A 22,642-nucleotide genomic window follows, 5' to 3' on the forward strand; every position below is an offset into this window, starting at 1 on the left:
TCATCTTCATTCATTGTTGTGGTATCAGAAAGTCATATATTATTTTTCTTTAATTCGAATATAAAAGATGAACGAGCATCAATAATAGCCTACAGCAATGAGCCTTGGAAGAGTGACATGGCTAACTTTTATAGCTTACTTGCAGCAATGCCATATGCTGTAGTTAGCGATTTATAAACATTAGTTTCTTTAAGCCCTTTTAACCAGGTTTGGGTTAGTTGTAATTATCTCTGCATCACAGATGGGTAAAGTGATGCCTAGGAGGTTAATTGATATGATTGACTTTCACGCCCAACTTCAGACAATTAACTAGTGAAACAGACAGACTTGAGCACATTTGCTGGAGATTCTGGGTGCTCAAACAAAGTCAAGTGGAAACAATCATATGCTTAGGATGATAAAAATATTAGGTCACATTATTTCCAAGATACACGCCATTCAACTTTGAAGTCCTCCCCTAGCATAATAGTAATATTTTATGGCATTTAAGGAATCATTTAATCAGAACTTGAAGCTTCAGTGAAGAGAACAAAGCTTAAAAGGGATCTGATCCTTATTCTTTTCTGTTTCTCTGAAACATAAACTTTACCAATGGTTCATTACTTCTTTCAACCCCTCCTCCTCTTTCTGCCTTAGAATGACGTGCTTAGCCAAGACTCTCTTGAATGCATGATTCTAGCTGGCTCTGAGTGGTCTTCTTGCAGCCCTTGTCTGTCCTCTGCTCTTCTGGTAGATGTGTTCCTACCAACAATATCCTCTGCAGCAGCCCTCTCCTTTTTAATAACTATGACTTTTCTCTCATTTCTTTAACTCATGAACTTTTTTTCTTTGACAATTTCATACATGTATATAATTAATACACTCTGCCAGGCAGTGGTGGCACAAGCCTTTAATCCCAGCACTCGGGAGGCAGAGGCAGGCAGATCTCTGTGAGTTCGAGGCTAGCTCCAGGACAGGCTCCAAAGCTACAGAGAAACCCTGTCTCAAAAAACAAAAAACAAAAAAACCAAAACAAACAAACAAACAAACAAAAAAAACCAAATAATTAATACAATCTAATTACTCTTGGTCTCACCCACTCTTTAATCTCCTGCCATACACAATTTTATGCCTATATGTTCCTTTATTACATATATATTACTTTTAATTTATTTTGTGACTCGGTCACTTTATGCAGAATTGTCTGTGTTACCACAAGTTTGGAACTTTCCAGTGGATCCCTTGATTGGGGAAACCCTGAAGACAACGACTCCCTCTCTTCTAGAATCTTTCAGTTGCCAATAGTTTATCAATGAGAGGTTGGGTCCCATGTGACTGCTTCCTTAATCCACAATCAACAGTCGCTAGCTCCAGTCTTGTGAACATTCTGTGCAGACAATCACAGTGCTCTGAGATCATGTTTCCAATGACTATGCCTAGTTGTATGTCAACTCTCACAAGCTAGAGTCCTCTGAGACGAGGAAACTTAAATTGAAAAATAAACCATGCCTCCATAAGCCAGTGTGGCATTTTCTTAATTAGTGATTGATGTAAAGGCTTGTGGTGGTTTGCATAGGAATGGCTCGCATGGGCTCATTGCCCGAATGCTCATTCCCATTTAGTGGAACTGTTTGGGAATAATTGGTAATGTGGCCTCTTCGAGGGATATTGTCACTGGGAGTGGATTTTGAGTCCATGTTTAAGTGTTTATTTTTGTGAGAGTTGCTTTGGGGATGGTGTCTCTTCATAGCAATAGAATAGTAACTAAGGCAGGAGCCCACCCCATTGTGGGCAGTGCCACCCCGAGGCTAATGGTCCTGAGTGCTATAAGAGAGCAGACTGAAGATGCCATGAGGAACAAGTCAGTAAGCAGCAATCCGGCCTCTGCTCCTGCCTCAGGTTCCTATCTGGGCTTCTCTCTGTGATGTACTTGCAAACTATAAGGTGAAAGGAACTCAATCCTCCCCGGGTTACTTTTGGTCATAGAGTTTGGCCAGAGCAATAGAAACCCAAACTAAGATAATTAATTTCTTTGTCCCTTCACATGCATTGAACTTGGCCTTCACCGAATTTCTTAATGTTTTTCAATAAGAAGTCCTTGTATCTTTTAAGTGAAATTGAAGTATCATAGGGTTGGTTCTACAATGGATAATGGTAGGTCACACTGTGTCACTCTCACCTTGAGTAGCAAGACTAGTTAAAAAAGGTGGGAAAAAAGAATTGCCTGTCAAGAATCCTTGGTAAAATCACGGACCTACTAATGCCTTCAAGTTTGCAAGTGATCACTAGGATGATGAGTGTGGTGGGCTGCCAGGTCCAGGCTCTTTTTTAAAGATCTCATTTCCTCATGCTTGTGGGACAAACTCTTTACAGACTGAACCATCCCTCTGGACTCTACATGGAGGTTTTAATCCATAGATCTAGAGTTTTTAAAGTAGGAATTCATCATTAAAGTCCTTCTGCTACACTCTGGATATTCAGCAAGTACCTGTAGAATGCATGCCTGTGTTTATGATCACCACCAGTGTTATCCTTACTAACATATGTTAGACTCCCTCAACACGCATGATCTGAAATAAAAAGTTTTCTCAATAAGTTTGCATTTATCAAATGACGCTTAACATGTTAAACAGAAGGGAAATACTTTGTCTTCTCAAAAGCAAAGTATTACCCTAGATAGATTACTGTCTACATGCTTAGGTCCTTATCAGTTTTCTTTCATTAACTAGACCTCTACAGTCTCACTGGTAAAGGAGTTTTTAACAAAAAATGCCTTATTAGATGTTGCATATCTAGAGTGGAAAGATATGGTTGACTTGCCTCTATCAAACACAAATTTTCTCATTCTTATCATATTTAATCTTCTTCCTCCTAGCATTTGTTTTGTTGCTTTCCTCTTGTGGTGTATATGTATATGTGGATTTATATTTAACCTGTGCTCTTTGTTTTTAGTGATACGTGAAAAACACACATACACACAGACACAGACACAGACACACACACACACACACACCCCACTCTGAGTAAAGAGAAAGAAAAGGACTTATGGCATAAAAAAGTAACAGGTCCAGTAACTTGTTGACCTTAACTACTTCCCATAGTGGCCTGAAGTATCTCGTTTTATTAATGTTACACGGAAATAGATCACAAATTAAAAGTTCTGTTTTGTTTAGTAAATAATGTCTCAGTAGCATAACTATGAGATTTGCCTTTCTTTAATAAACGTGAAAGATTTACACGTTTATTAGCAATGAGGTATTAAGTCAAGATGGCCTCTAGACAGTCTGGCTGCGTGGTGGGTAAAGGAAACAGATAACTATCTTCTATAATAAAGATAATCATGACTTCATTACTTCAGCTCTGGCCTACAAATTGAAATGTTATCAGCTTAACAAACAGAAAGAAAAACACGTTGCAAAAAATGTGTTTAACTGCTGGGGGATCTCAGCAGTGAAAATGCACAGTCAAGATATTTTTTATTGAAATGGAAGTGGTTGATCCTGAAACTGTGTTTAATTTCCTCACTATGCTATTTTCCCCTAGGTAATCAGCTCTGATGTGGGATCTACTGTTTCCTTCTGGATGATAGAAACAGGGCAGAAAATCAAACAGTTTTCTGGTTGCCATGGCAACGCAGAGATCAGCACCATGGCCTTGGATGCAAATGAGACCCGACTTTTGACTGGCAGCACAGATGGGACTGTAAAGGTATGGACAAAGTGACACTTTTCCTACCCAGGTATGAGGAGGCTCGAAGGATGTGTGGAGAGTCACAACTGAAGCTTTGCTCGCTGCTGCTGCTGTTGCCTCGGGAGAAGAAAGACAAGACCAGATAGCAGCTAAATAAACCAGCCGACAATGAAGCTGTAAGAATGATGAATAAATGAGTTCTCTGAATAAATTATTTGTAATAAAACAGCCAGGCATACTTATTTCAGGAAGCCTCTTCTAGTGCATGATTACTTTTTGAAAACAGGAGGCTTGGATAATTTTCACATGCTTTGACTAACATCTCTCTAGTTTTCTTTTTTTTCTAAATTTATGAAATATGGGATAGAATAACATAATAAAGTTTTTAAATAGCAGTAATATACTTTTTTAAAAAAAGATGAACACTTGAAAGTAAACATATTTAATGACTTGTATTTTTGTTATATGAACATAGGGAGGTGGTGAGATGGGATAATAAAACTATAATCGTAATCATATTTCTTTTCCATCCTAAACTAACAGTACCTTATTTCTTACAGTTTTCTTATTTTACAACTACCATTTATTTATTCTGTGAGGAAGGAGATATTTTAATTTGCATCGTGATCAAATTTTCATGTTAAGCCAGAGGCATGTACTAGAAATTGTTACCAGTGACACTTCTCACCTGGTGTCATGTAGAGAGCCGTGCAGAGAGTCATGGTAGTCTTTCATTGGAGGTGACTTGTAGCACTGTGAGGTAACAAGAGTAGTTTCTTAAATAAACTACATGATTCCCAAAGCTGTTAATAACAGGGACAGAAAGATGTTAGACTACCTCCCATGGTAAATGAACCACTGGCATGGGATAGATAATGCATTCTGCTAAAGTGCAGGGGAATCACAAAAAGCTACCTGGGCTGGTAGAAACAGTACCCTACATTTAGGGGCAAAGTTCAGGGAAAACCTGGGGTGATAACTGTCACCATGACAAGGGAGCTAGGGTGGATTTAGCATGAAAAATTCAGTATATCATCAGAATACGGCTATGCAAAGCTGGATCCGTGAGAAGAGGACTGGGAACTGTTAAAGGAAAAATCACCATTCATAGGAGACCTAATACAATGTGTAAAGGTCACTGGTCACCCCAGTCCTAACAGATGAAGAGAAATAAAAGAGCAACAACCAAAACTGGAGTGTTTCACAGGCAAAAGGAATCATCCAGTGCCTCATTATCCAATCTTAAAGTGTGAAAACTGAGGCAAAAATAAAATAAGGAATAAAAGCCCATTTACCCCTTATGTAGAAGGAACTGGTTATGGAGTTCAGGGTAAAGCAGACCTTGTAGATACTGCAAAATTATCCATGATAAACACTTCCTAGAAAGAGGAATGGCCAGATCTTTTCAATATTTCTTCATGGGAATTATTTTAGTTGATCAGAGTAAGAGTCTTGTCTAAAAGAAAGCAATACAACATGGATGCAGAGCCTAGAAGACCCTAGATTCTCTGTAGAAACCTTTTAGTGGTGACTACAAATCTACTTGCTGAAGAGAAGGCTGAACAGTTGAGAAACATTTCTGCTCTTTCGAGTTCAGTTCCCAGTGTCCGCACTGTACAACTGCCTGGAACTTTTGCTCCAGGGTATCTTCTTCTGGCCTCCATTCCATGGACCTTTGCATGCTTGTGCACATAAACATGCAGAGACACATATGCATAAATTCATACTAAAATAAACCTTAAAATCTATTAAGTAATATTCTTATTGAATTTTAAGATGTGTTTATTCTTATCACAGTCACACAGCATAATCTGAAGTCTGGCAACGTCTGTATGAGAGTGTAAATAAAGGTTAAACTTATTTGGGCATATTTTGTGAGGGAATAAAAATGAATGACAGTTTGTAACCCCATTTATGATCTCAATTCAGAAGTTGTATGATCAAAGCATTAACATTATGTTCTACTTATCATGGTCTTTAGATCTGAAAATTAATTAATCTTTGAAGTAAAGTCTACACGGAGTCTCTGCTCCCCTTTTCCCTTATGAGACCAGCATGGCTACTTTCTTGTCTACTTTTCTATCCTCAAAGAGCTATTTTTAGCTAGATGACAGACCACTGTACATGCTGGTCTGCCGTTTCAGGGTTCTTTCCTGGATATTAGTTTATAAGGATAGTCTATATAATAATGATGTTTACTAAATTCTATAAAATGTTACCTTTGAAGCAGATACTGTTACAAAGCTCCCTCACCTACAGCAATGCAAGAGTAAATCCATATTTTACATTTCAGAGTTTTAAAGCTCCAAGAATTAAAACGCTGTAGTCAAAGGTGTCCCAGTTGTTAGGGTTTTGGGGCGAGTCTAGAAATAGCAGGTGATTCACCCTCTCTTTTGTGCACATGGAGGGTGTTACTCAGGATAAAACAAGTACCGTGCACATTCTAAGCGTGTGCTTTAACTACTGAACAATGCCAGCAGCATGATCCATTTCCTGATGGTTCTATCATATGATACAACTTAAGTCTCCTGCTAATTGGAATCACGTTAATTCAAAATTTTAGGGTTTATAAACAGCACTATAGGATATGCTTAAAAACATTCTGAGAATGAGTCTATCTGTGAGATAAGTTTACAGATGTTGAACTTTGAAGTCAGAGTGTATTGGTTTTTTTGTTTGTTTGTTTGTTTGTTTTTTTGTTTTTTTTTGTTTTTGTTTTTGTTTTTTTGTTTTTTCGAGACAGGGTTTCTCTGTGGTTTTGGAGCCTGTCCTGGAACTAGCTCTTGTAGACCAGGCTGGTCTCGAACTCACAGAGATTCGCCTGCCTCTGCCTCCCAAGTGGAGTGTATTGGTTTTAACTTTGATACACAGTGCCAACTTGATCTCTGCATAATATTTGTCAAAATGTTTCATCTTTGGGCTTCCTTTAATTGCCAGTGACCTACTGATTCCCTCTCTATACATTTGTATCTTTTGGCCCTGTCAATACCACAGTCCCTGAGTAGCGAGTAGAACCAATGTTAAATATACTTTAAGATTGGGTCTGGCAGATCAATTAACAAAAGACAGGAGTATGCTTTAGACTCTGAATTAGATGTTTAATCCTTTAGTCATCTTTGAGGAATATGGTGCCTATATCACACGTAAGGGAAGACAAACAAACAGACAGGATAGTAACCGATTCCAAAATATTCAATACAGCAGCACTCTGGTGGTCACTAGAAAAAAAAAAAAGACATTCCCCCCACCCCCACAGAAGCAGTCATATGGTGAATTTTCCAGTAGGTACCAGTTGGGTGTCCTTAACACATTAAGTTTCTTAACTGTCTACACAGCAATTAGGTTAGAGTTCACAGACTGAGGACTCAGTCCTAGTTGACTGCTTCAGAGCTGGAAAGACAGTTGTAAGGACAGATTGGGATCTATGTCTTTAATCCATGTGCTTTACACCCTAAGAACCAACCCCTCTTTGTGTCACACTTATTTGCAAGAAATAAAATCAAGAAAACACTTCATTATATTCACACATTTATTTAAAAGTATTTTGAATGATGCAGAAAAAGGGGCAGTTGGAAAAGTCTGGAGAAAAGCATGTGGGTAGGGTGGTGTCTTCCTCTTGCTGGGAAACACTGCCCTTTCCACCTCTGTTCACTGTTCATCTCGTTAGAAACTCCGTAAGCCAGCTTCTTTGTTTCTATTGCTTCATTAGTTGGACATGATTAAGTGCATCACTATTCACTGGTGAGCATCTAAATTTTCAGTTTCGCTCCCACAGATGCTGGGAGACCCTCATTCTCAAGTCTCTAAAGCCATGTTTTTTGTTTTTTGTTTTTTTTTGGAACCAGTCCTAGTTAGGATGCTGTTGCCAAGGTCTGCTTCCATCTTGAGATATAGTTTGACCCTTCTATCACAACTGTAGTGTCTCCCGTTTGTCTGGATGACCAAATCTGTAAATACCCATCCCCAGAGAGATTTTTTTTCTAGTAAGAAATGCTTTGGTAGTATTTTCAGTCCAGGCTCTCTTACTATAGGTGAATTTTCATTTGTACAAGTTGTAGACTTTGATGGTTGATGTCTTATCCTTTTGGCATTTTTTCCTATTGTTCCTAGGTAAAAAAAAATATTTATCTCTTTAATGGCATTAATCTCTTCAACAGTTATGTTGCTTTTATCTCATATGCCATTTCTGCAAATTTGAATTCACTCAAAATCATTTCTTTTCAGACCTTTTTCTCACACTGCTTTGATCTACTTGCTGCTTTCTCACAGGAGAACAAGAATAATGAGCAGTATCTGTGTCTGAATGTTATCTTCTGCCAAACAAATTACTCCATTACATTTTTTATTGAAAAAAATTTTTTTCCACACAATATATTCTGACCAAGGTTTTTCCTGCCTCGCCTTCTTCCAGATCCTCCTCGCCTTCCACCCTTTCAGCTCCTCACCTTCCACCCTTTCAGCTCCACACCTTCCACCCTTTCAGCTCCTCACCTTCCACCCTTTCAGCTCCACACCTTTTTCTCTCTATCTTTAGAAAATAAGCAAGCAAGCAAGCAAAAAACTAAATAAACCACAATGAAACAAATAAAGCACAAAGAAAACAGCAAAAAACAAAGAAAAATCAGAAAAACATACCCATGCAGACACACACAGTGACACAGGAGGCAAGTCATTGCTTTGAACACTCAGCCTCCACTCGTGTTCTCAGAACATGCTGAGAAGGATTCAGATTCTTTGCCAAATTATGAGTATCTTCTAGTCCAGTTCTCACTAGAGGTCCCGTTCTCTAACAGTTCATGAGCCTGTCTTCTACCATGCACATTTCTCTCTCAGCATTCCTTTTTTCTTTTTTGGTTTTTTGAGACAGGGTTTCTTTGTATTCCCTGTAGCTTTGAAGCCTGTCCTGTAAGATCAGGCTGGCCTTGAACTCCAGAGATCCATCTGCCTTTGCCTCCCAAGTGCTGGGAGTAAAGGCGAGCACCACCACTGCCTGGTTCTTCTCTCCACATTTTTATCCTGCAAACCTCACAGCAAACACATCAGTTCTTATGGCATTCTAGAGCATCTGCATGCTGCAGCCCAAACTTATCCACACCTCTTCCAAAATCCAGTCCCAAAGGACTATTCCCCTGTAGTCAGTTTCATCACAGTGAGAGATCTATTTCTTGGTACCAAGTTTCTGTACTAGTTTCTTTTCAAGTTTCTATGATAAAAATACTTGGCAGAACCGACTTTTAAAAGGGTCTATTTTGGGTCATGGTTTGAAGTACAGTTTATCATGGTGGGGAAGCCTGAAGAGACTGGTCCCACCAAAAGAGCAGGCAGAAAACAGATGGATAAGTGACAATGTATCACCCATTTTTTCCCTTTTTGTTCAGTCTTGGATCTCAGCCTATGAGATGAACATTTAGAGCGCATCTTTCCACGTGAGTTAGCATTCTCTGAAAACACCCTCAGAGTAAAAACTCAGAGATTTGCCTCCTAAGTGATTTCAAACTTCACACAATTGACATTTGGGATAAACTAACATAGAATGTAAACACTCATATTTAGCAGACTTTTCCTGTTGCACTGTTCTTTCACACACTGAAGATATTCTCATGTTCTCATCTCACTGTTGGTTTTCATTTTTCTCTTCAAGGTGTGGGACTTTAATGGCTATTGTCACCACAGCCTAAATGCTGGGCAAGATGGAGTTGTGGACATTTCGCAGATCCTGGTTCTTAAGAAGTCTATCCTGGTTGTAGGCTGGGAGAGGTATGATATTCTTACGTAAAATATCAGAAGTGAAAATGAGGATGTTCTTATTTGAATCAAAATATAAAAGGAGACGAAAGAAGTCTCATTTGTTTATGAGTCATTAACTTGTTGGTAGTCTAGGTAGGTGAGTTGGAACTGACTGGGTGCTTTGTGAATAAAATACTGCAAGATTATCCATCTTGGGTGACTAGGGCAGCCATTTGGGGCTTTCCTTTGGGTTTGAAATCTGAGTATTATTTTAAAAATTCCAGATAAATATGTGATATCATTTCATGAGTTTCCAAGTCTCTCCCATCTCATAAATTCAGTAACTCTTACTGTTGTAATTACCTCCTCAATTGTACAGGAAAGCTTTGATTTTTCTTTTGAGACATTTTCATATCCTGCATCTCCAAAGGAATCCACATATCTTCCACAAACCAATTCTAAAGGCCTACGAAGAACAGGGTAGGTTCATGTCTGTAGTAGCCCTGTTCTTTGCTATAGTATAGAAATTGACACCTCTGCCAGCACCTTCTCTGAGCACTGGGGAAACGCACCTCACCCAGCATGCTCTGCCTTCCACAGGTGCACCACTTTCCTGCCATTATTAGGAAAATTATTTTTGTTTTCTTTACTTTTCTTGAGAGAAAAAAGGGATCATGGATTCACGGATAAGCACATTTCCATGTCATTGCATAAACACCAGGAAAATTAAGTGTTTTGAGAATTTCTCATTTAGAATTGATAATTCATAAAATATTGCTGTATTAGGTAACTTGCCTGATATTGTTTGTTATATAATCATAACTTTTGTGGATGGCCTGAATGTAGGCTTAAGACATTTTTAAATCAGTAGTGTATATTAGATGATTTTCCTCAATCATAGGACAGACATTTTTTTCAATTCTAAAATGATTATATGTGGACTGTTTTCAAAAGGAGTTTGATGAGAAAGGAAACATAGTTCAGATCATTCCACTTGATATTAAAGACCAACTCAGTCATCCTTAGCTGGAAGGACAAGGCTTTTTCACAGGCCTGGTATCAATCCTTAATCATTACCAAGTTACAACTCTTCAGCAGGCTGGAGCTCAGAGGTCTACAGCTAGACCATGGTTATGACTAAACTGAAGTCTCTAATCCCATGGAAGGGTGAGGTTATGGTATCCAGTTGATCCAGTTTACATTCTGAACAGAAAATGAATTAAAACAAAATTAACAGACAGCATTTATTTACATTTTTAGATAGTCATAGTTAAAAATTAGCCTCAAAGATAGTATTTCTGATTGCTTTAAAACAAAATTTAAAGTGTTTAATATGTCAAGTTAATGAAGCCAAGGACAATGGCACTAGGTTTCGATCCTAATACATGAACTGGCTTTGTGGGAGCGTAGCCTGTTTGGATGCTCACCTTCCTGGACCTAGATAGAAGTGGGAGGACCTTGGTCTTCCTGTAGAACAGGGAATTTGGACTGCTCTTCAGTATCGAGAGGGAGGGGGAGTGGACTGGGGGGGAGGAGAAGTGGAGTGGGGATAGGGGGAGGGGAGCGGGGGGAGGGGGCAATATGTGGGAGGAGGGGGAGGGAAATGGGAAACGGGGAGCAGTTGGAAATTTTAATTAAAAAAGAATAAAAAAATGAGGAAAAAAAAAAGAAAAGAAAAGTGGCCTAAAGAAACATTTTGTGCTTTGGTATATGTTGGTGAGCTGTTAGGTACTTACTATAACTAAGAGAAGATTTAGGAAGAGTAAAATGAAAGAAAATTAGATTATTCTTTGTCTCCATTTTTTCCATCTTTCTCAGCATTGTCAGACTTGGGTCATTTATCTGTAGAATGCATTAAAGAATTATTAGTTATATTATCCAATATTTATAGATATGGATTTCAAAATTCTGTTTCCTTAGAAGCATTTCATTAGGATAGAGCTTTCACGAATCAGATAGGGTCCTTTCTAACTACTAGGCTTTTAACTCATAAAGTCAGACGACAACTGCTTGGTTATAGCTGAGAAAATATGGCCTCGAAACCACTCAGCGTGGTTCAGTGATTAAAGAAGAAAAAGTAGAGATTGTCAATCATCTTATCAAGCTTTCTATAAAATCCAGAGAGAGCCTCTCAGGTTAAGCTGAAGCTTTAACTTCAGGCTCTGTCTAGATATAGAGATTGGTTTGATAATTACGCTCAGGATTGAGTAGAAATTGCTTTGATTGAATAAGGCACCTAAATACACTTGCTGGCTTATTTTGTTCATGGTGCTGTAAAGCAGTGGGTATTTTACATACATTATCTAATTTAATCTTTGCCTTGACCTTAGTAGGCAGGCAGTGTTTTCTAGAAGCCTCAAATCTCTGCCTTGAGCTGTTACCTCTAAGCTCACTCATCTACTTTTTTACTAGATATCTCTCACCAAAACCCAAGATTGAGCATGTTCTAAACTGAACACATTGTTTAGTCCTTTCTGTGACACCGCTTGCCTATCGGATTTTGAGCTTTGCTTCATGGCCACAGGCATAGACCATCATCATTTTTATTGATTTTTTCCTCCAATGCACAACCCAGCTGTCCTAAGTTTTATTCATTTTATATCCTAAGTTTTGGACACCTGCACTGTGAGTCCTATAGCTGCATTCTTCAGAGCGCCATGTCTGCGTGGATGAAGGCTGTGGCACTTTAATTTGTCCCTTTCTGCTCATTTCCCAGTCTAAGCTTAATGAGATCCTCTACACACCTTCAGGTCTTCATTTTTTCTACTATATCTAGAAATTCCTGTCCTGTTTGTAAAATGGTGTTGGTATTTGTTTCTATTTCAATACTTGAACGTTCTTTTTCACAACTAGAATGGAGGAAATATGTTTTCCTCTTGTCGTTATGCACATTATTCTTTTGTTCTTTGTTGAACTGAGGAATATTTATTACTAAGTTTAGTGTATAGTATTCATAAAATTATATGCACTCTATTAGCTGTATATTCTAATATACTGCTAAATTAAAGAGATACTCTTATGGTATATATGTGATATTTCTAATATATATAAATGATGAGTCTAATATATATATAATATTCTGAATACATTTAAATGGTATGTCTAATTCTAATCACACATATATGCAAACATACTTACTGAATGAGAAAATCGTAGACAAGAAAAATGGTCATCAAAGAGCTGAATTAAACAAATCATTGCTTGTAAACAACAATAAATATAAATGTTAAAATTTACTCTGTCTTTTGAGGCTTGAAGAGGTCATCAGACAAGGCAAGGTTACAAATTTCGTAGGTAGGGGGCTGGAGAGATGGCTCAGTGGTTAAGAGCATTCCCTGCTCTTCCAAAGTTCCTGAGTTCAATTCCTGGCAACCACATGGTGGCTCACAACCATCTGTAATAGGGTCTGGTGCCCTCTTCTGGCCTGCAGACATACACACAGACAGAATATTGTATACATAATAAATAAATATTTTAAAAAAATTGGTAGGTAGCTGAACCTATCCCATAGTCTATATTCTTTACTTCACTCTTAATGCATTGGCAAATGGAACAATAAAACCATGGTAAGGCACCACATATGCACTCATACATTCATATGCATTATAGCTAATGACTGAGAAGGTTGTTTGTTTCAAGCAAAGCTAATACAACAGTTTCACACATATGAAGAAACACACAATATTGTTATCAACTTAACAACACTGAAATTTAGTCAAATATATTTTTGCTTTTCCTTCCCATAATATCTTAAAAGTTATGCCCAGATGGAAGCCACTAAGTTAGGAAATAGAACATGTTAATTGTGAAGAACCATGATCCCTACTGTCACCAATGCCTATCTGATGAGGAAATTTATGAAACACAAGGCTGGGAATGGCAAATACTATTGTAAATACAGTCACAAACAAAGAAACTTAAAGAGGTCATGTTCTTCAAGAACCCAATAATTCATACCTGCCTATCATAATGAAAAAACCTCAATAAAAATTGATAGAAGTACATTTTAAGTAGAATATACTTGGAACAAAATGAACTGACAAGAAGTCATTGGATCATTGGTCATATTAAAATGGGAAACTTCAATGAATGGGTGACTAGTTAGTTGCGTTTGCATTTATTTTTCAGTCTAGAAATGTGATCTGTACAGAGAGAGTCAAATCATCTGAATACAATGGTTTAAGATTTCAAATTGCCCTGAACCTATGTTCTTATGTACTTAAAATGCATTAAAAATAGATAGTTTCCTCTCTTCTATTTGTGTAGAGGAGAATCTGTGTGCTTTCTGTCAGCTTTACATAGGTATAATCAACAAATCTAAACAGTTAATACTAATATTTGAAGTATACAGGCAAATCTTCGATATTTGTACACACTGTGAAATAGTAACTATGAATTATACATATCTGCTCACATATCTGAACTTTTGTTTATGAAAATTTTATCACCTTAAAATTTATACTTATACAAATATAAAAAGTAAATCTTGCATATTATTTAAAATAATTCTGAAAATATTATTGGTAGTCCACACTTTATATAGTCCACTATAAAAATATGTGCTTACTAAATAGTTATTTATATAATTTGATCATCCCCATTTTCTCCCAAATCTCAGTCTTCCAATTCCATATGAACCTTATATATATGATGTTAGAAATTCTATCAGGTTATTAGGTCACTTCAGATTGGTTTTTTATTTGCATTTAAAAGTGTTTTCTAAATGAAATATCCTTAAGAATTTGAATTTGCTCCAGAATAAAATAAAACTTATGTAAGGAAAAATATTAAGATTTAATAATTGCCTTTTTAAAGTAAGTAGCCCAAAGTGACTTAATTAATTTCTACCATTGGAATAAAAATCAAAATGGAAGGGTCTAAAGCTGTAATTTATTTTCAAATTGTCATTTGGAAACTAAGGAGAGAATAAATACATTTGAAAGTCATTAATGCTTGCTAAACCTTAACTCATGATTATTTCAACGTGTAAAGTTTGACCTCACAGATTTTAGAGAAGAAAAGAGAAGAATAAATAGATTAGAAATGGGTATTCTGCTTCTGAGATAATCACTATTAATCTCTAATGCCATGGATCAAAGGAGAAGCATTAATGAATCTTGTTGAGAATTTAATGAGATTCAAAGCAGCTGGACCAACAGCACATGCGCAATCAACCTCTGAAGGAAGAGATCACTGAGAGTGTTATTTTCATAACCAGTTTCTATGCAATGTGGCACAATGACTCAGGTCAATTCTCTCAGAATCGTAGCTGTGAGGAATGGAACAGAGCTGGTAAACTCCTTCAGTGCCAAGTAACAATTCTATCCAACCTTTAAAGTGGCTGAAAACTGGGTCATCTGAACTTTAATTTCGTTCTTGGCAAAATCCAAATTTAAAAAATAAAGAGTTGTGTTTGAAGCAGAGGAGGTGAGAACTGGAGTGTGGATTCTTGGGGTAGTTTGAGGATCACTGTCATTTCAAATCCAAGTTTCAGGTTAGGTTTTAAGGAAAAGGTGGCAGGTAATTATTTTTTGAGTGTTTTGACATAGAAGGTCGAATGCCAAAATGGGTACTTTTTGTAGAATATTATGAAAAGCATTTCATGCCTTAGGTGGTGTGCCCTGAATATATCTATATCCATTTAATATGGGAATCTTGGCAAAAAGACATTTGACATTGAAACTCGTCTTACAAAATAGACAAAAGATGGATCTGTTTTCCCTACCATCTTATACTCACCATCCCCTTCACCTAGTAGTAGATAAATTCAGAAATATGTACCCATGATATTGTGATAGTAAACTAAATTTCAGAACTTGAATTTTCTCACTTATAGTATCTTTCTAAGCCTCAATTAGTGATATTCACATTAAACGTATTATTTTTTAAATAGAAGAATGATTCTTAAACTTTGGTAGATGCTTGTACTTTGCTTGTTATAGATAAAATATTATTCTAAAATTGATAATGAAGGTGGAAGACTGTCTGCTTCATAAGTTTTTCATTCTTTTTTTTTTTTTTACTGCAGAAGAGACAGAAAAAAAGAGACAAAAAGTATAGAACACAGTAATGCATGTTACCAAGGAAAATGAAGCACGGAAGGGATGGGTGGATCCAGGGAAATCCTGAGGTGACTGGTCACAGAAAACTTACTTTAAGCAGATAGCTTCCCTCATTCAGTTCAAGAAATGAAGATCCACTTTTTCTTAGTATTTTTAATCTAACTGGAGATCTTTGAGATATAATCTTAATCAAATTAGTGAAAGTGAATCATTTGGGAGGTCAGGATGGAATTATTTCTTCATATGCTAGTTCTTACAGAATCTTTATGGAATATAAGTGGCCTGAAGAGATGGTGCTTAGGACTCAGAAACATGAGGCTCCCCTAAAAAGATAGAAAGTAAAGTAAAGTAAAGGAAACAAATGGAAATGAAACGAAGGAAAAGAAACAAAAACTAAGCATCTGAAAATAGAGAACAATAAGAATTTGGTTTGGGCAAAATGATTTTCTTCAGTAAGTGAGCCCTGGATATGCCTGACATTTCTAAACCTCCATGTGTGACAGTAGATTTGAGACCCTGTAATCTATCTGTGCAATTCAAACGAACACAGTACTTTATTGTATATTATAATCTCTACCTTGTAAAATGTTATTTCATCAATGTTGCACAAGGGATATTACTTTATGGTTTTCTATGGCCTTGCTCCAAAGTTCATTGAAAACTCTCTCTCTCTCTCACACACACACATGAACACACACATTACTAAGGGGTAATGCAGAAGTACAGTGAGAGATAAATCTTAAGAAAGAGATTAAGTCTATATACTATTGGGTCTGGAAAAATGGACTTTCACATTTGACTTTTGTAATGTGGGAAATGGAAACCCAGGAAGTGTTTCTAAGTGAGGCTTCATCCTTGTCTTTCATTGTCTCGTCTCCTCTCTCCCATGTCCTATACATTATTTTATTGTCTGTATAGGAAATATCAGCCCTCGACTCTACCACTGTGATCTGTGCTCTGGATTCCTTGGTTGCTTTAGCACTTACCACATTTCACTTAATGTTTTATTTAACTTTGGGCTCCTGGTTCTAAATGTTTAAGACATTCTGTGGGAAAATAATATTTGCTTGAAGAATGAGGGAACATTAAAAGCTCTAGAATGCAAAGAAAAAGTAGTAGGGAGAGGAGACTTAGCAACAGTGAGATTAGTTAGGAGCCTCTTACAATTGTTAACCAGTGGGGTGGAGCAAAGAGCTCTGTTCTAGAAAACTTCAAGTGGCCATTTAAAGGGGAAGCGAAAACAATGAAGATGTCACACTTGAATAATATGACACAAGGGGGACTGTAATGATGGCCTGTAAACCAAATTCTAGAATTCAGGATAGAGAATGGATAGAAGCTGGCAAATTTTGATTTTTCATGTGTTAAGATATTTTATCAATGGAAGGACAACAACTGTCAAACTGAAACCATCCAATCCTGGTAAAAGATTGTGAATGAAGATCAGTAGAAAGCCATTTGTATGAAACTGATATTAGAATCCACAGTGAATATAGAATCTCTGAATGAACAGAGAGAAGGGGAACAACGATGATAAAGAACATTTAGATCAAAAGGGTGAGAGAAAGAAGGGTCAAGAAAATGGAGATTCAGGAATGAATAATAAAGAGGGTAGGCAGAAAAGCAAGAATGTATTCTATACTATTTGGAGAGTAAGCCATGATAGTCATTCATTTTGTTTTGAACAAATAACAGGTAATGTATAAATGGTTGATAGACAGGTAGTTTGCACAATACTGTCAAATTTCATGCTTGAAACATCCAGGAGAAATGGATGGGGGAGTTTGAGGTAATCAGCTGAAGCTACTAATTGAACATTTTCTCTTTGGCTGAGCTTCCAGTTTCTTTTTCCAAGGAATTTTTATATCATGGAGCCAAAAGAAAGAACCTTTGATGAAATGATTTATTGTCTACCGGCTTTTGCTCTTGGGCTAACTTTCTGTCCCCCACTTCTCCATGTCACAGAGTTGGTGGGTGTGCAGTCCATAGGAGACAGTGGCCCTGGGAGGACACTTTGAGACACTCATAATTGGCTCTGGAAATGGAGAGGTTGGATCCTGCCTCCAGCGCCAGTTTCACAGTAAATGCAAACAATACGTATTATCAATATAATGTCCTATGCAAATTGAAAGCAAGAATTTGAAGGAGGAAAAGTAGGTTCTTGTTCATGAGTGTAGACCAACATTGGTTTGACAATTAAGGGGGTGAAGATGCATGATGTCAGGGAGCAGGGAAGAATGATAGTGAAGACTCAAGCTTTGGTAACAAATGGTCATTTGAAGGGAGGGTTATAGCACTATTTATAAAAACCCAGAGACAGAATTTGGGGTTCAACATGAAGGTCAGAAAAGCAAAACAGTCAGCCACTGGCTCTTATCTCTGTCTCAGTTCGAAATGGTGATCCTGCCTCTAGAAATACCTAGAATGAGACTGTCTGAGAGCTGTTTCTTCCTGTCTTATATGCCTATGTAGTGTTGGAATTAAAGACATGCACCACTACTGCCTCGTTTCTATAGAAAACTAGTGTGACTACTGGGGTTAAATGTGTGTGCCACCACTGCCTGATCTGTAAGGCTGACCAGGGGGGTTGTTTTACTCTCCGATCTTTTGGCAAGCTTCATTTATTAAAATACAAATGAAATATCACTTCAGATAGTAGCCATGTAAAGAAGGAGAGGGTAAATATTGGTTGTCAGCCAGAGCTCAAGACCCTGAGTGGGAATTTGGCATCGCTGATTCTCCCATAAACTGTTGTCTACACTGCCTCATTTCCTCCCAGGTACCCGACTGTCCACTCATCTTCTCCATGGTCTACACTCCAATTTGTCGGCAGTGCCTCAAGATCGACTTCTCTAAAACTGTTATGTCCCTATTTCCCAGATCTCATAGTTCTTGGGGATGGCGCTTTTCAAACACTTTCCACAAATGGCAGCTTTTAAAGATACAGTGATTTCCAAGACTCTATGGCTACGTTAATTTTGGAAAATATCATAGGGAATGAATACATGTAAATATCCTAAGAAGCAGCTTTGATGAAAGAAATCACATTGATGTAACTTAAACTACATGACAATATTTGTTCATAGACCCACTCTAGTTTTTATTATTATTATTATTATTGTCATAAAACTCTTAATAGTTTCATGTGAGGAATTTTTTTCAGGTTTTGGAAGCAGATAATTAATCTGATAAATGGATGTATCATTAGTTTTAATAGTCATGGAAGCACAATTAACCTTTATTTTCCACATTAAGCATTTACCTAGAGATTTAATGTAAGAATTCTAAAGAAACTTCAGTGGGAAGCTGACTTTACTGCAGATAGCACGTAGTGATAAAATTTTGGGTGGTAGAGTCTTTCAGACTCTTCAAATCGCACCATTCAAGTGGATAATGGCTACTCAATATCAGTGCCAATTTTAGATTCGCCACTAAATTCTATATCATTTTACAGAGCAGTTACTGTGTTTCGACCCCAGAACTTCAATCAGTTTTCCATCCAGTCTGAAGAATGGAGAGGAGGAATCCATCACCAAGATGACATCTTGTGTGCTGCCTTTTTACCCCCACAAACTCTTGCTACAGGTAAATTGAGCCTTCACTGGACAATGGACTAGAGAGAGTTTGATGGCTTTGAGTAAATTAAAAAAAAGAAAGAAAGACTTTTCTCAACTGAAAAGGGATTCCATTTCCCAATGAAGCAGTCATACAATTCCCTTAAGTCCTTATTTTTATGGTAGTGAGGACCACCGGCTTCCATGGCTGTGTCTATGGTTTCACACACTGGTTCTGCTTCTTAGCTACTGGATGATATTGTGACTTATTTGTACGTCAATTCATAGTTCTCTTGGCTAAGAATAGTTTTGTGTGCATTCTTATGTTAAAGTACAGAGAACCAGTATAATATTTTAACATAGTGCTTGACATAGAACAAGTTTATTAGTGAACACTAACTTTGATTGTACTGTTCACTTTTCAAGAGCAGCAATAGAGTTTTTGTGTAAGAATCATACTTTGGTAGCACTCAATTATTCTAAATTAGAATATCTTGACTTTCTTCATTATCTGTATAGATGACATGGTATCTTTTCTTTATATGTATCTCATGGCAAAATTAACTCTTTGGCATAATCTAGCTCTTAATTTATTCTAATACCCTCAGTTCTACAGGGAAAATGTTCTTCCAAGCACTTTGTTCATAATGAATTTTGAGTCACAGTGAATAATAGTAGATCTGCCATGGGGAGCTGAAATTCATCCCCTTACCTAATAGTTTCTGAACTAAGTAGATTGTTCCATCCAGAACAGTATAATATTATTTTTTTCTTCTCCTCATATCTTAAGTATATATATATATATATATGTATCACCAAAACTCAGCTGTCCTTTGTGCTTCTTACTTGACATTGTGCCTCTGCTCGGTAGTGGACTGTCCTCACTGACCAGTGAGTGCGCCATCTGAACACTAACTGCTATGTGACTTTTCCATAGCACAGGCTTGGTCATAATTTTTTCTGTTTGAGCTTTTCTCTCATTCTTTTAAAAACAAAACAAAAGAGGAACAGATGACTTTCTGCAGAGAGAATTTTAGAATGAGAGAAAGCATTTCACAAAGAACTTAGCTGAAAGAACAGCAAAGAACTCTCTTTGTGCACACACAAATAGAGTAGGAACAGAACTGTAAGAGTGATTCACACTTTCTCAATACCTGCCTAGTTGTTTAACACCACTCTAAATACTTTTCATTCTTAAAATAAGCCCATAGCTATAAGTACAATTATTTATCCATTTTTATAGGTGAGGATATTTTGGAATCAGGATGAGTCAATATCATGTGTATTATTATTGGCAGGACCTGGTCTCAGACTCAAGCACTTTAACCTCAGAGCCTTTATTCAGAATGATTTATTAAAATAAAATAAGATAGCTAGATGGCTCATATCCACCACCTGAATGGGTTACTTTATAAGTGCCGAAATTCCACAGTTAATAAAGTATTAGGTATCATTATTATTCATATCTGCAAAAATTTAGAATACCTATTATTTACAATAATACACATTGATTATGGATTCCTTTTATTTCTGTTTGCATGTTTCTGTAAAATCATCTGGTACTTTATGCTCTTTGCCCTGGCTCCTACAGGGAGCTATGATGGAGAAATTGTTCTGTGGAATAGCAGCACAGAAAATGCTCACCATGTCCTTCACCCTGATTACCAGAGACAGCTAACATCTAAATTAGGTGAGTGCAAACTTGAAACTGAAATCTTAGGTTGAGTTGTGGTACAGTAGGCCTGTCTGTTATTGCATGCGTCTGATACTGTGTACACCTGATTTCTAGGTGACTGACTGCAAGCTCCAAGCATTAGAGATAGTGAAATCTTATCACACTAAAAAGAACCTTGAGACTAACTTGACTTTGCAAATTATGCATAGCATTCCAGTTTTCTCTTTATGCTACGTCAGCATTTCTGTATTATTGATAGCAGGGGGAGAGCTCTCATTTTTATCTAGTTTGGTTTTAACCAATAAAAGTTGCAGAATTGCCTTTGAGGGACTTTGGGTATCCCTTGGTAGGAAAATGGTAACTATGCTCACTTGATTGGCTTTTCAGCCTCAGTCTGAAGCTTATAATAAATATTATGCCACCTGGATATCATAAATTATTCCTTACTTTAGAAACATGATAGGGGCATTAGACAGGAGGATATTATATTTTATAGCAGTTAGCAGAGCACATGAATATTTTATGCTTAAGTAAAGTGTCTCCACGATTGTCTTTCATGTTTTATTTTAGTTTCTGAGGAAACTAAAGGTTTTTCTTTAGATGAATTTCTTTAGATAATGGTTATTTCATTTCCTATTATAAAGCCAGTTCCTATGGTCTCACTTGGGTAAGCTCATAGATAATAAATTTTGAAGTACTGGCCATTAGAGGCAGTGTGTGTGTGTAAAGCTGAAGAGTGAATTATTGGGAATAAGATAACCAATTTAAGAATTTAAGATTTTGAGGGATTATTTGGCTGCAGACACAAAGCTTTGACTTGCTTCATGTACAAAAAACCAACTATAAAGATTAACCTCAAAATTCCAAGGGGATGGTATAATTCTGCCTCTGTCTCTCCTTTTGCCTTCTAGAGGATACCATCTATATTTAAACCATCCTAACTGTGGCTATTATTAAACACATAAAGAAGTAAGACAGAAAAAGTTACAATACTTGTACTGGTCATTTTCCTATTTCTGCAATAAAGTACCAGGTCAAAGACAATTTGTAGAAGAAACAGATTATTTACATTTCTAGTTCTAGAGGAGTAAAGCGATAATAGCAAAGTGGAGACATGCTGATGGAAACAGGAACCTCTTAAACTACACACATGAAAGAGAACGTGAACTGGAGATGAGTAGACAAAGCTACTGTGGCTAGTGAACCCCAGGAGTCCACCTGTCTTCATCTCCCCACCAGCATTGCAACACAAGTGTGTACTACTTTGCCCTTTGTCTTTAAGTGGGTTTTGCCGATGGAACTCAGGTGTTCCTACCTGTGTGGTAAGCACTTTATCTACTGACTTATCAATGTGCCCCAAGTATTACCATATTTTTTACTTTGGATATTTGAAGGTATATGCATAGAGATTTTACAAAACTGCAAGTTAACAAGATTCTGACATAATCATTTTCAGTTTTTATAACGTGACCTGAAAATGATATAATTATACAATTAAACTACCGTTAGGAATGCCCTTTCCAGAGTAACCCACTAACAAATAAAACCGTTAAAGAAGATATTTAAGTACGCATATATTTGTTCATTTAATTTCACGTTCATTAAATACTTGCAAGATTAGCATTAACTAGAATTTCATGCCATTAGAGACATATTTATAGTAAACATATTAAGATTTCTACAAAGTTAACAATGACTAAGATGTAAAGTTCTAATTAATTCATTACAAGGGAACACAGGAAGTGTGCCTGTCATATACAAAGCAAAAATGAAATCCAAAAACTTTTCTGTTGAGGTTGTAGGAGAGAATAGTAAGAGCCTTGATGGGAACTGACTCAATATACGTTGTGAGACTTGGTGGCCTCATCTCACCCAAGGCCTGGATGGGAGAGACTCTGTTGTTTAAGCTTTCTGATTTGATGAGAAGACAGTTCTCTTCACCGATAGCACTGTCC

General features: G+C 36.9%; 1 protein-coding gene across 1 annotated transcript in view; it reads left to right on the forward strand.

Moving 5' to 3' along the window:
• Wdr49 (WD repeat domain 49) overlaps nucleotides 1-22,642 on the forward strand; it is a 103,082-nt gene that overhangs the window by 49,430 nt on the left and 31,010 nt on the right. Inside the window, exons 8-11 of the mRNA XM_057756720.1 lie at nucleotides 3,523-3,687; nucleotides 9,311-9,426; nucleotides 18,913-19,043; nucleotides 20,604-20,702. Coding sequence (XP_057612703.1) covers nucleotides 3,523-3,687; nucleotides 9,311-9,426; nucleotides 18,913-19,043; nucleotides 20,604-20,702 — 511 coding nt within the window. The remainder of the gene's footprint in view (nucleotides 1-3,522; nucleotides 3,688-9,310; nucleotides 9,427-18,912; nucleotides 19,044-20,603; nucleotides 20,703-22,642) is intronic.

This window comes from Chionomys nivalis, chromosome 24 (genome assembly GCF_950005125.1).
Source record: "Chionomys nivalis chromosome 24, mChiNiv1.1, whole genome shotgun sequence".
NCBI lineage: Eukaryota > Metazoa > Chordata > Mammalia > Rodentia > Cricetidae > Chionomys > Chionomys nivalis.